Source organism: Thunnus thynnus, chromosome 15 (genome assembly GCF_963924715.1).
Source record: "Thunnus thynnus chromosome 15, fThuThy2.1, whole genome shotgun sequence".
NCBI classification, from domain to species: domain Eukaryota; kingdom Metazoa; phylum Chordata; class Actinopteri; order Scombriformes; family Scombridae; genus Thunnus; species Thunnus thynnus.
Window position 1 is genome coordinate 22,701,378 of NC_089531.1, and position 13,801 is coordinate 22,715,178.

At 41.8% G+C, this 13,801-nt stretch overlaps 1 protein-coding gene across 6 annotated transcripts in view; it reads right to left on the minus strand.

Annotated features, from left to right (window-relative positions):
• Positions 1 to 105: 105 nt before the first annotated feature.
• The window catches only part of fhod3a (formin homology 2 domain containing 3a), a 60,449-nt gene continuing 46,753 nt past the window's right edge, over positions 106 to 13,801 (minus strand). For 5 of the 6 annotated variants that reach the window (XM_067611375.1, XM_067611373.1, XM_067611372.1 and 2 more), the window contains 14 exons: positions 12,401 to 12,618; positions 10,887 to 11,204; positions 9,236 to 9,945; positions 8,664 to 8,804; positions 6,273 to 6,431; positions 5,993 to 6,175; positions 4,928 to 5,047; positions 4,453 to 4,614; positions 3,431 to 3,621; positions 3,033 to 3,237; positions 2,854 to 2,877; positions 2,380 to 2,596; positions 2,081 to 2,245; positions 106 to 1,372 (listed from right to left, as the gene is read on the minus strand). In XM_067611375.1, the coding sequence (XP_067467476.1) occupies positions 1,290 to 1,372; positions 2,081 to 2,245; positions 2,380 to 2,596; positions 2,854 to 2,877; positions 3,033 to 3,237; positions 3,431 to 3,621; positions 4,453 to 4,614; positions 4,928 to 5,047; positions 5,993 to 6,175; positions 6,273 to 6,431; positions 8,664 to 8,804; positions 9,236 to 9,945; positions 10,887 to 11,204; positions 12,401 to 12,618 (2,896 nt within the window). In that variant the 3' untranslated portion in view covers positions 106 to 1,289. The remainder of the gene's footprint in view (positions 1,373 to 2,080; positions 2,246 to 2,379; positions 2,597 to 2,853; positions 2,878 to 3,032; positions 3,238 to 3,430; positions 3,622 to 4,452; positions 4,615 to 4,927; positions 5,048 to 5,992; positions 6,176 to 6,272; positions 6,432 to 8,663; positions 8,805 to 9,235; positions 9,946 to 10,886; positions 11,205 to 12,400; positions 12,619 to 13,801) is intronic. The other variant, XM_067611371.1, reaches the window with a different exon arrangement.

Genomic DNA, 13,801 nt, shown 5'->3' on the forward strand with positions numbered 1-13,801 from the left:
ACCACAGAGTTCAAAGCAAACGTCCAGATATTTCAGCTATAACCACATCTTTCCTTTCTTTTCTTTTTTTTTTAATTACAATTCACATAATAGCCTCTTTTGACCTTTTCTCTCAGACTATAATACAAGTTTCTACAGAAATTACAAAAATAATACAGAACACGAACCGCACTAAACATGCACACTGTAGTACTACAGTTTAGGGTGTCTCGCAGCTGACGAGGGCATTTACACATTATATGCAGTCTTCTCTGCACGTCCTTCAAATAGTTTATTAAAATTTTTAAAAAATGTCCTTATCTTTTTGTCTTTTTACACTTTACAAACAGTTCCTCTGAGATAAATACTTCCTTTTTTTCTGTTCAAAATCAGTCATTCATTTCAGCATGAGAGACTATTAATGTTGAGAAGAGTAAGGTGCAATAAGAAAATGACTGTCCGAGCTTTCAAATAAATACTGAGAACAATTTTGCCAAAATAAAAAAGTGAATCCAACACTTACACTGTATCACCTCGATGCAACTACACCTGCTAATGTGACATTTGTGAGTTTACTGAGAAGCAGGAGGTGAGTAAAACAAGAGGGAGAAATGGCGAAAAGGTACAGCATTGTCCCTTTTAGATGAAAGGCACACATCAGATTGAAAAACCTTTCACGTTCCTACTAAAACACAAACTACACTCGTCACTTATCAAACGTGCAGCCGTGGAAGCGAACATTTGCATTTTCACAAAGGATAATTTTCAGTAAGCCTCTTTGTTGGTGTTGATGTCTCGGGATTCTTTGAAACTGGATAAGAGAACTAATGAAACTTCCTTTTCAGGCCATTCATCTTTACAACCAAAATTCACAGCTTAAATACAAGGAAAATGGTGAAGTCACAGCTGCAGAAACTTACAAGCAAAAATTATCCCTTTGTACTAATACAATGTTTCAAATATATCGTTACATAAATAAAAATTTCAATTCAGTGCAGACGCAGCATCACTGAATTTCTTTTTTTTTTCCTTTTCCTTGCCTTGATGTTGAATACATCAGTCCTTATTCGATGCATTGTCTTTCTTTACTTCCATGTTTTCCCCTGGAAGATTTTTCTTTGTATTGCATTAAAAAAAAAAAACACTATCACAACTGCAGCTTCATCACTCAGACACATCAGGCAAGATTAGCAGCAAAAACCTAAAGGGGTTTCTGGCTGGTGCAATAAAACTCTGTAAAGTGTGGCGAAGGCAGCCGGCAGACAGTGACTGTGTTTTCATGGCGACGGGGACAGGCCAGTGGTGGGTAGTTACATCTGTATATCCGGAGAATCGGTTAGTCCTAAAGCAAGTGCTTCCTCTGGGGTCAGACCGTTCTTCAGAGTCCGCCTCACTGTGAGGAGAGGAGAGAAGAGGAGAGGAGAGGAGAGGAGAAGAAAGGGGAGGAGAGAGTTATCACATCGTCATGTGATAAAAAATGTGACTTTAAATAACATTGCCAATTACACTTGCCCCAAACACATCAGTGACAGCTCGGATCTTGCTGTTACTCAAAACCCATTTTTTTAAATGTTTGATTTTATTTCCAGCACTACTCTGTACTTGTATTCTGTTTTAATTTTCTAAGTTATTTTTCTCTTACTCATTATTAAAGGGGTATTCAAGAGATTTCGTTTTGCATTTTCAATAAGTTGAGTAACTCGGGAGAGACAGATTTTAAAAAGGTCAAAACTGATGCAGCAGAGGCCGAGATAATGTGACTTTCAGTCTCTAATATGGGTCCATTTCCAAAAAGACTGGATCCTACATTTCCCATAATGCAACTAATACATGTTAATGTTGTTCCAAAAATGTAATAGTGTATTTTTTATTTTCTGAGGTGTTCTTAGAGTTGTTTCACAGCCATCCACACCTTTCCTTTATGCATTCCTTTGTGAGATAATAGTGTACAAGGTTTTTTTAGTATGCATACTGACTGTTTTGGGTATAATGTACTTTATTTTTCCAGTGTGAACACACTAGATTAGCAAAACTCTACTTAGAATGAATATGTAGTAAGCATTTGAGAAGAAGTCTTGTTTCAGTAACATTCAGGTCATACATGACTTGCGGTTGGCCCTGGACCTCCTCCTCTCTCGGGGCTGGGCTCTGGTTCCTGGACCCTGAGTGGCCGACCTCACTATGCGCTCCATGATCTCGTCTGCAGCATCGTCTCCACCGATCTGAGTGTCCTCCACAGGTGGTGTCCATGCCTGCATACTGCGACCTGAATGAACAAGATGAAACAGATTTATGCTTGAGCAAAAAAAAAGAGAAGAAAAAAACTCTAAAGTACTGTGACTCTTGTTTTATAGTTTAATTATCTGAGTGATCCTGTAAGGAACCTCCAGTCACCCTCACCTCCCCGTCCAGGCCGTGATCTGGTCCGTGTCCGGAGCCCCGGTACTACGCTGCTCTCCTTGTCACCACCGCTGAGGCTGGTTCTCAGCACTGCTTTCATGTTTTCATGCTCTGCAGCGTCCTCTGCGTGGCCCAGACCCTGAGGCTGCTCGCTCTCCTGGCTGCCACTAGGGACGCTGTTGTTGCTGCTGGAGCCACGTCTGCCTGAGCCACGTGACTGAGGGGGGGAGACAGGAAGAAACAGAATGAGAGGTTGTAAGAAGTACTTTGGACTTTGACTCAAACATTCCAGCGCTGAAGCATCAACGGCAACATCCAGACAAAAATGAATGCAATGCCTAATGCATTTTAATGATCCACTCAAATGTTTCAATCTGTTTAAAGGAAACTTTAAGGTAAAGTGGTGGAGTTTCGGTTAGTGGGATCATGCAGACACACATATAAAGATACACATGCAGAAAGGCATGGTGATACCTCGCTCTCCTCTTCCTCATCAGACTACAGGGGAAAAAAAGAGTGAAAGTCAAAGAATAGATCAAAGAAAATAAAGGGAAAAAAGTGAAAGAGCGGCGCTAGATTTGGAAAAAGAAGAACATGAAAATAAAGCTGAAAGTCTGAGTGTGTATTTGGGATTGTGTCTGTGCGATGCTCACAGGGGCATTGACGTCTATAATCATTTTTCCTCGGGTCTTGTTGCGTTCGCGGTGGTCGGCCCGTTTCTGTTTCTGCTGCAGCACGCGGTCTCGGGTAGTTCGGTACTCCAGCGCGAACTCACTGAGGATCTTACTGAACCTGTGGACGCTGATCTCTCTCACACTGTAGGCTGGATGACCGAGGAACAACAGGAACGAATGGAACCTAGGAGGAAAAGGAGGAAAGGAAAGGAGAGGAAGAATGAGACCATTGTTGCTCAAAACACAATTTCACATCAATATTTTATTACAAGGGCAGCTAATCTGGTTTTACTGGATTTATTTTGAACAAACGCATATCGTAAACTAGACTAATAAAAAAAATCTGAAAAAAGTTGTGGTGAGAGGAGCTATTGTACCTGTTGATGATCCTGCGGTGGACGATCTTGAGGATGATAATCCTCTCAGCACAGTCTTTGAGGAAGTCAGACATCTTCTGCTTCAGCTGGGGCTTCATCTCATGCTTGGCGATCACCTTCAGATGGTCCCATGAGGCTTTGCAACGCCGCTCCATCTGACACAGGTTTTCCTGCAGCTGGTCGAAATCCACCTGACGGCAGAGACGATGCAAATCAGAGGCTTTGTGAATGTAGAAGAAAGGTGCTTTAGAAAATTTGCATTCAAAACAAAATGTGGGAAGTTCTCTGAGTGACTGTTTTGCATCACTCTTTTAAAGATTTCCATATCAGTCAGCCACAGTGTAAAACATCATACAGGAATTTAATCTTTTATCAATAACTTAATATAAATACTTATTAACATGAGTTATTTTGACTTGATGCTTTGAATTGATGAGTGTTCACTGAACTCATCAAATAAGGTCACAGTAAAGCCATTTCAGGTCAATTTTGATCTTCACCTAAGATGTTCCTGTGACTGACCAGCACCTGACTAAAAATACTGGCTGTGCATGGGGAGTTCTGTTCACAGGTTAGTATCCGCTTCAGTTCCCACCCCAGTACTATTTTAATTTAACAAAGTCGCTGTGAGCAACCTGATGATAGAACTGGTCCAGGTACAAAGTGGCTCCAACAGTAGCACCCACATAAAAATTCAGGGCTGGGCTCTGGAAATGAACTCTTCAAACTAACAAAATGTAACTGGAAAGCCAATCTGACTGTGACATGTTCCTGTTTGACTAAACAGTTGTTGAATAAACTGAATATCCTCAGTTTATTGAACGTTTTTTCAAATTCAGTGAGTTGTTTTACATTAAAACAACTCATGAACCAATTTTGAACAAATTATTCAACTTAAGTTCAGTTAACTCACATTTTTAAGGCAGCAGCAGAAATTGTGTTACCAAGTTGAACTTCACATGTTTTACAGCGCTTGGATACAACATAGAGTAGAGCTTTACTATTTATTACTGAGTGCCTACTTTGGCAGAACGCGTGATGGCTCCAATCTCGGAGTAGAGGTCAGTGCTCTGAGGGAAGTTCTCCACCACCACAGAGCAGGCGTGATGCAGCAAAGACTGCTTATGAACCGTGTCCTTTACTTCTGGAACCTTCTCCAAGTACGTCAGCTCGAAACCTTTAGCCTAGACACATGGGCACACCAATTATTAAAAAAGAAACAAATCTAACTTAACTTACTGTGCTTCCTTTTATGTATTCTTATGGTATAATTATACATATTATAAGGCACTATAAAGTACATCTGACTTCCTCTAATTATAGAAGCTAATATGTGATGTAATTTTTTAACTACAAATTACAGACTTAGAAAATTCACACACAATTAAAATCACCCACTATCTCTTCAATTACAACTAACTGCTAGCACAAACAAAGGATGCTAGTCATTATGTCCCAGTGTGACGATGATGTGAACCTGTAATCGTCATGACTCACATTGGTTCCATTGAGGAAGTTTCCAATGGCGAGCAGTGTGGCGAGGATGTAGCGTAGAGTTTTGTTCTTCTCCAGCTGTTCCATACCCTCCTTCAGATCCTGCAGCGGCTCTGCTACTTCCTGAGATGGTAAAACACACACATCATTAGTTGAGTCAATTAAGCCTTCTAACAACATGTGTTTCATTAGTCCGTGGTGAACAGGTGCACCTCATCTCCTTCCACAAATCATCTGCGCTGGTTTGAGGTCATGAGAGGTTGTTTAAAGGTTGTTGCCTTGGTCAGCCTTTGCTATCAAACATGGTTCTGATTACATAAACTTTTTGTTTTTGTGCAGCAGGTTCTTCTGCGCGCATGTGTTTGTGTGCCTGCACGGTATGTTGCCCTCCATTAAGCCTCCCACTACCAAACCGTCCCACAGAGTCGATTCGGGAATGCCGCTCTGCCAAACATACGGTCAGGAATCGTGCCTTTCATGGAGAGATTAAAGACAACTACATCCTGCGGAAAGCCGTAAAATTTACAGGACAGCAACGGAGGGGCGGCATGTTTTTCATTCTCTGGGTTTGACTTTGAACTTCTCCTCCTGGATGCATTCTTTGCTCGCGTAAAACATGGTGTACCAGAAGAAGACAAGGCGCCGTTAATAAGCGTGCATATTTTGCTATGATGTTATGATGTAACTATGCTGATGTTTTGCGGATGTTTTTTGTACTAAAGAGATGTTGATACTTACTGACACAAGCGTAACACACATACGCGTGCATGCACACACACACACACATACACACACACACAGATGCACACATGCTGTGCACATTTACTCAAACCTTTACGGTGCAGAGTTCATTTGGCTTTGTGTGCACATGTCTGTTTCTGCTTTAATAAAAACCACTTTCACTTGCTAAGTATGATTTTAAATGTGCATTCAATAATGGCTTTTGTTTGGCCTTCACTTCTCCAAAGTCTTACAAAAACTATCTACTATTTTTTCTGAATTCTTTTTGTTTTACTAAAAGGTTAACAGTTTTAATTGTTAGAAGTGCTTTCCCATGTTTGCACAGACCTTCTCAGTGGCTTCGTAGTCCATCTTAAAGGCCCAGAGCTGGAGTCTGGCAGAGAGCTCGCTGATGGAGGACAGAGTAAGGAGGAACTGCTCTGCTGAGCCCAGTGGGACATCGGGGTTAGCCAACTGGGCCTCCTGGATCTTCTGCTTCTCCTCCTCTGTGGGGATCATCGTCAGGATTTTCTGAGGGGGAAGATGTCATATAAAAGAGGAAAGATGTTAAAGAGTTTCAGTCATGAACATCGCTCTCTTTCTTTTCGCCATTGTCTGTATCTCTCACCTCTATGCCCTCCTTGTTCAGCGCATATTCATCAAAGTTAAGGATGGCCGTCTTGATAGTGCGAGGTGGAGGCAGAACCGTCAGACCAATGTTGATGGCGTTACTCCTCTTGGAATCCAGAACGATGATCTCCTGGCGTTTACCGTCTGCTGCTGTTTTCTAGGACACACAAAAACACAGAGAGGGTCACTGCTGGGTCTCTCTCTCTCTCACTCTCCCTCCATGTCTGTTTTCTTGGGGTGGTCCGCTTTATGGGCTTGTAAGGATTAGAGGGATCATCACTCAGGTTACATTGACTGCAGCTGTGAGAACTATATGTTTAGTAGAAGCAGAAAATACCATCACATGTTATATATATACTGTGTGTGAGTGTTTATGTGGATGTTTGCATTAACGCAAGTCTGCAGATGTACTGCATTGTTACTGCATGTGTACAGATGACCTCACCAGCGAGGCTATTAAAAGCCATTAGTGTGCGCAAGTTGTAATAAGTCACCACATAAAAGAGTAACAGAATAGGTGCTAAGACTTGGTTATTGCAACTAGGAAATTGTATACTCACCATATGAAGACTGGTAGACAGCTCATGTTGTAGATTATGCTGTGATGATACTGAAGAGTAACTTCATTTTTAACTACGTTTTTGGCTCACTTCCCTCATAAAAACCTTTATTAAAATGTTTTATAGAATACATAACTATATTTGTTGATGATGGTCTTTTTTCCATTACTGATGCACTGACTGGTAACACATAATGACTATGTGTTACAACACAGGTATTATGTTTCTGTTGATGTCAGATGTCAGATACAAGTAAAACCAGTAAAACGAGCACATTAAAGCTTGCAAAAACCAAAAATAGTATAACTGAGAAATTCAGACATTATCAAAAACCTTCTGAAATGAGACCAAAGATTGGTATCTCTAATCTCTACTAGCACATACACAAATCTGCAATAACTGATTTTCTAACCACTTAGGGGCAGTGGAACAAAAGCTGTGAACACAACACTGACATTACCACCTTTTAACTTTAAATGGCGCACTTTGTAGCAAAAAGTGGCATATTTAAACATCCACCACATACAGAACAACATTAGCATTCATTTAGAGTCGTGTGTCTGACCACCTGATGACTATAAATCCAATATTCACTCTTTTCAGTTCTGTTTCTGGTCTCCACTGACTCTTGGGGGAAATATCTGGCTCTTTAGCTGCTAAATCTTCCTCTCTGTTCATCAGAGTTGCAGTTCGGCAGGAGAGTACAGTGGGTTTTTAGAGCTTTGATTGATTCTAGCTGCTTTAACATTCTGATGAGACCATTTGTGACACACTATATTGTAAGTACAAGTGTTTTCCATCTATTAAGCACCCATGCATAAAGCATAACCAAAGGTAAGAAAATTATAGAACAAAATGAGAGAGCCTGCCAGAGCAATAACAAAGCAATATCAGCAGAGTCTGCCCTGACTTCTGAATTCTTTGATACCCTGGAGGTCCTCTAAGTTCTGGATTCTCTCATTGACTGACAACTTAGCTTGAGCTGTTTTGATACTGAAGCTGCAGACCACCATCATTCTGTTACATTATGTGTAGACCAGCAGCCCAGCTGAGGTGAGTTTCTAACTGATTCGGCTCTAACAGAAGCTGTGGTTTTGAAGTAGGGGCTCAGGAGTTCAAAGTGTGAGAGGCCTGGTTTCGGGTCTCCATCTTAGCAGACCATACTCTTCTTATTTAGAGGCTTTGTGAGCATTACAACAGATTCAAGTTCAGTTCGATCAGGATCAGAACACACATGACCCCGCTTAACCCTTAAAACCTTAAAAGTACTGGAGATAATGGACAAAACCTACCAGGCTGTTTGACTGGCAACCAAGAGGTGTTCAAAAACCAGTGCAGAAGTACATGAAATGTCATGAGAACAAAATAGATAGTACATGACTCCTCACAAAGTTCTGCAATTTATACGAGGGGCTGGTATGACTTAAAATATTCTACATGATGTGGTGGGTTAAGAATTTCCCAAATAGAAATCTCACATGGTGCAAGGTGACCACGAAACATGGCCATCTTTTGCTCAGTGAGTAACAAAAATATCAGATTTTTAATCTGGTACAGTAACACCACCTTTTGGCATCGCTGACTCACAGATAAATGAAAAATGTAATGTCTATGGACTGAAAAGCTTCATTTTTAAAATGCTCCACTACATTCCTCTAACTTTTGTCAAAACCCAGTTTGAGTCCACCATGTGTGATGTGAGATGGATGAACAAATAAATGAACAAACTGACAGCACTTCCCTCAGAGGCAATTGTGATTAATAGTTGGGTTAGTCGAGGAATTTGATCATAAACCTCTGTGTTCCCAGTTCAGACACTGGTTGTTTACCTTTGTAACTGGTATTTCCTTTGACTTCGACTCAAACAGGTGTTCCAGTTTGGCTGTGTCTAATTTTACTGAATCCAGTTTGGACCATAACGAGTCTCCACTCCGCTTGTAGTCCCTGTATTGAGAGTCTGTTGGACGCACCTGATCACAAACAGAACAAGAAAGAATTGGATGAGACATGTGTTGGACTTTCCAACAATAAAAAAGGCAAATGAGAGACACTCCACACAAACAACAATGATTAATAGCAGCAACGGGAACATGTTGGGTGAGTCATTTTGTTTTTGATGACTCCTCAATTACTGGCTGATTGAAATGTGATGTCTTTCGAGAAGTCTTCATCTTGGTCTATTGGATCTCCTGCATGGCCGACAATAAAGGTCAAACATCTCCACAAACTTAAGGAAGGTTAAGAAAAACTAGTTACTAAAGACGTTTTATGACTCCCTACCTCTAGTTATCATCTTCTGGATAAATTATATGTGAAGCTGAATAAACTTATAAAATTGTTTCTTTTGTCCAAAAAGCCTGAAGTGTACCTAGTTCATGTAAATATATCTGTCTTGACTCACCTCACTCCAGAAGAGCCTGATTGTCTTCTTCTTCTTGTTGAAGAGAGGCGGCTCCGGAGGAGGAGGCACTGGAATTGAAGAGCTAGAAGAAGGGAGAGGAGGAGGCCTCATAATCCCTATCAAGGGAGGAGGTGGGGGGCAGCTGCCTAGCATAGGTGGGGGTGGAGGTAAGTGGGGGATGAAGGGCGGAGGAGGCGGAGGGGGAGGGAGCTCACTGCATCCGCCCATCAAGACGGCATCCAGAATGTCTTTGTCATCATCCTCCGTCAGGTCGGTGAAGTTGATGTCCCCGATGCGCAGCTCTCGAGGGCTGGCCAGGAGCTGGTCCCAGATCGTGTCCGATTCCTTTTTGGGTGGAGGAGGAGGAGGCTCATTGGCTTGGACGTCCAGGTGAGGGCTGGCCATACCGAAGTCCTTGATCAAGTTTCCAAACCGCTCAGCGAATGGGCGGATGCTCCTGCGTGCATCTGATTTGTCAGCTTTGTTGTCGCCCTCTGCGTCACCCTCCAGTTGCCCGTCAGCGTCCTCATGTGTCTCTTTGTCTTCTCCCTCTCCTTTCTCTTTCTCTCTCTCTTTCTCCTTCTCTGCATCCTCCTCTTCCTCCTCCTCATCACTGGGTTTCTTGTTCTGGGAGTACAGCATGTCCAGCATGAAGAGCTTGCTGTTGAGGAGTTTGCTGCACTGCTCGTTCATCTCTGCCTCTTTAAAGCCTGAAAGAGAGGGTGATGGGGTTAAGAGGAGAGAGGGATATTAAAAAGTGCATACTATGTATTATTGCTATTGTCAAGGAGACTTTAGTACCTTACAGTATCATCAGGATGGGATGAATTAGAAATAAAATATAATAACATATTTATTATTATTAAGTTTACATACTGATGTTTTTTCTTCTTAACATTTTACACTTTTCTTTTTCTTTTGTGGTCTTGATTCCAGATTTCTATGATCTTAGACTTTTGACATGTCATGTTCTTGGTCTAATTTTACTGTTGGATGATGTTCTAGTCATTCATTACTCTGCAAAATCACCATTTTTTTCCAAATGTAATACAATCTTCAACATATTTGTCCATCCACTATATAAGACTCTCATCTGAAATAGTATTATTGATAATGGGACCATACCACCAACTTAAGACTGTAGCATTGGAAAAACATTGCTTCAAAAACATACTAAACATGCTTAAAACCAATTTGCTTGCGGTTTTGAGATTACAATCGACCTGCAACTGGTCTTGACATTAAGTTACGCTTACTTTCTCTGTTGCTCATCAAAGCAATTTCCCTTCTCATCAATCATTTGCAACACTGATTTTTTAAAATATTCTGAAACCTGCATTGTGGTTACATCCATGTCTGCAATGCTGGCAGCAGAATGGTCTCTTGTGTTGTTGCCTGTGTGCTTGTGCATGTGTCCTCATGCACGAACACGCAATACAAACGAAATGGGGACCCACCCTTCAAAATATTGCTCAATAGCAATATTTACTCTTGGTAAAAGAATCCGCAGGTTACCTTTAAACATGTACGTTGGTGTGAAGTAGTGGATAATGCTAATAAGGTATCACTAAGTATATCCATCCTAACAAGTGGGACTTAACTAGATTTGAAAATGATGTAACTTGAATGTTTTGCAGTAAAAACTACCCACCATTCTCATTGCTGCCTCTCTCCTCTCTCTCCAGAGTGCTGCTGGCGGAGGAGATGCTGGAGGCCGAGCAGTTGTCCTTCTCGTTCACTTCCTCATTCTGTCGCTCCTTGTCGCTCAGGATGCCACTGTCCTCCTCCGCCTCCTCTCTCTCCTTCTCTGGTTCCTGCTCAGGCTCCTCAGCTTCCTCCTCCTTTTCTTCTGCTGTTTCCTTCTGCACTTCCTCTTCTTCCTCCTCTTTCTGTTCTTCCTCCTCTTCAGCAGTGGCCTCTGCCTCTTTTTCCTCGGTTTCTACGCTGGCGGTGGAGTCATCGGCCTCTCCTGTCACAAAAAAGTCAGATTTACTTTATTTTTCTAAGATGCCGATATGCTATCTCTATCTCTCACGCCTTGATTTGGCATTTATTACACTTATCACACACACTTATCTGCAATGAAATACAGTTTGAAACATGTGACATGGCTGTCATTTTAAAGGAGCCTCTGTTTAGGCACATACACTTACAAGAAAAACAAAAACACTAATGTAAACAATATGGCAGGTACACAAAGTTAGGTTGTCACAGGACCAGGACGGGAACAGGAAATGAAGAATTAAGTTCCTGTTTACGTTAAAACATACTCACGTACACGGTACACCCACATGTAACACACAGTACAGTCCGTGCAGTGATGCAGGCGGGGTTAGAATAACACGGCGATGTGAGGCCTCATACACTCAGCTACAGTACCTCAGCTCACGGCGACACATTCACTCCAAAACAAGGCTGTTTTCTTACACAAGATGTTTTGGCATCACACTTTCAAAAAGGTCTTTCAAAAATGCATATGACCCTTTCACCCATATCCTCTCTCTTTCTCTGTTTTTTTGGTTTTCTTTTGAGCCCTCACTGACGGTGTCCCCTCCTCTCCCTCACTATTTTCCACAATCTGTCTCTCCTCTCCTTCTTTTGCTCACGCCTGCATGCTAATTTAAATGGCAGGCTGCAAACTGAAACAATTTAAGGTTAAGAATGATTGCTTTGGGGCGCTCTGTTGGAAATTGAACTGGCAACCTTCTGGTTTTAATTATAACTCCCGAAAGTAAAAGCTATACAAGTGCTCTGAACTAACAAACAGAAACAACCTTAAAAACATTTGTTAGCATGTTAAATCAAATGGCTCTCCCACCACAATTTGTTAAATTGCTTCACACTATAACATAGCATAGTCTTATTTTACAGTAGTAGTGGTAGTGTGAACAGTACTAGCAGGAGAAACAGTAGCAGTAGCCCTAGTAATACTGAACACTATATATGTTATAATACAAAACCTAATAGGTATTTGGCTAGAGTTTTACAATTAAATCATCTAAACAAGCAGGTAAACATGTGGGCTTTACATCTCATCATCTAAACAATTTTGGACTTGTTAATGACCCACATCCCCTCAGAGACACGGTGTTATTAGTCAAAAATATATGCCGCTGTTAGCTACATGACAGCCACTCCATCAAGCAGTATGCTAAATTCTCCTACCAGTCTCAGAGGGCGTGTAGGGGGTGGCGGGGGTCTCGGCTTCGAGGTCAGCCTCTGCCTCCTCCTGGGAGGCAAATGAGGATGGGGTGCTGCTGCGCGATGATGAGGGCCAGGCCTCTGAGGGTTCAAAGGTCAGGTCGAGGTCAGGGCGAGTCCTTGACACCCGGACGCGATTCTTCTCGCACTCCTCCGCCGCCAGACGATCCAAGTTCTTATACCTGAGGGGGAGAGAGGGAGGATCAGAGGAGGCAAAAATAGAGTCAGAGACCCCTTTCTCAGCGGTGCTGCTCTCAGTGTTGATATTTGCCAATTCGCTAAACTAAACCACTAGCGAACCCCTCTTTGCTATTTTATTGGAATTCCTCACAAAATCCAATCCTACTACTTTAACCTTTAAAGACTCATCTCAATTTCTCCTCTAAACTACCAGCCCATCTCACTCCTCTACCTTGCCTAATTAATCGTCCGTAAAGCATATTCAGTGCATTCATCACTAATTTCCTGCAGTCAAGAGGATCAACATTCCGCTCTCCTTTTCTGTCCTGTCTAGACAAACACCCAGCTATCACCAGCAGTCCAAATATGAAAACAGAGGAAGTTTTAGAGAAGAAGAGACAGTGTTAGGGAGGAGGATGGCAAGAATAGGAGAGCGACAGGGAAGAAGAATGGGAGAGATGGGGTGAAGTTAATGTTAGCTTGGCTGCTGAAAGGCCAAACATCAGAAGTGAATCAGAGTAAACCTGTTCAAGATGTGCCTCGATCGGTTCTCCTCCCTTGTCCTTTTCCTCTCTCTTCCTCCCTCTTCTTCTTATTCTCCCCCTACCAAACTTTACCATTCAACTTGCCTGCCAGAACAGAGATTGGGGGCACCGAAACAAGTCTCTCCCTCTCTCTTTCTTTCTCTAACCCCTCCTCTTTCCCACCGTGCTATGAATGTGTGGTGCTTCTGTTCAGACTTCATTAGCATCAGGCCACTTCAGAGGTCTGAGGAAACTGGATACTAATATATATGTGCGTTTGTGTGCGTGTACACACGATAAAGCATGAAATTGAGCGAATGAGGGAGAGCGGCCAACTGTGTATTGTGTGCTTGAACCCTCCCATATACACTGTATGTCTTTACACACTTAGAAATAAAGTGTTGAGTGACAGCAAAAACACTCTAACATACCAGTCTACTACTGTAAGCACTGTTTATGTCTATACATCACTCTTTGATAACTGTTTGTGTTCACTAAGCTGTACCCAACCAATAACTCGATATATTACCAAATATTGGACTGATATTGCCACTGTATTAAAATCTGATCACAGCAAATTAGTAGTGATACGACTGACACTGTGAATGAGAATAATACCACCTGAATTGTCACGATTTATTTAGTTAGCAAAATTAATTCA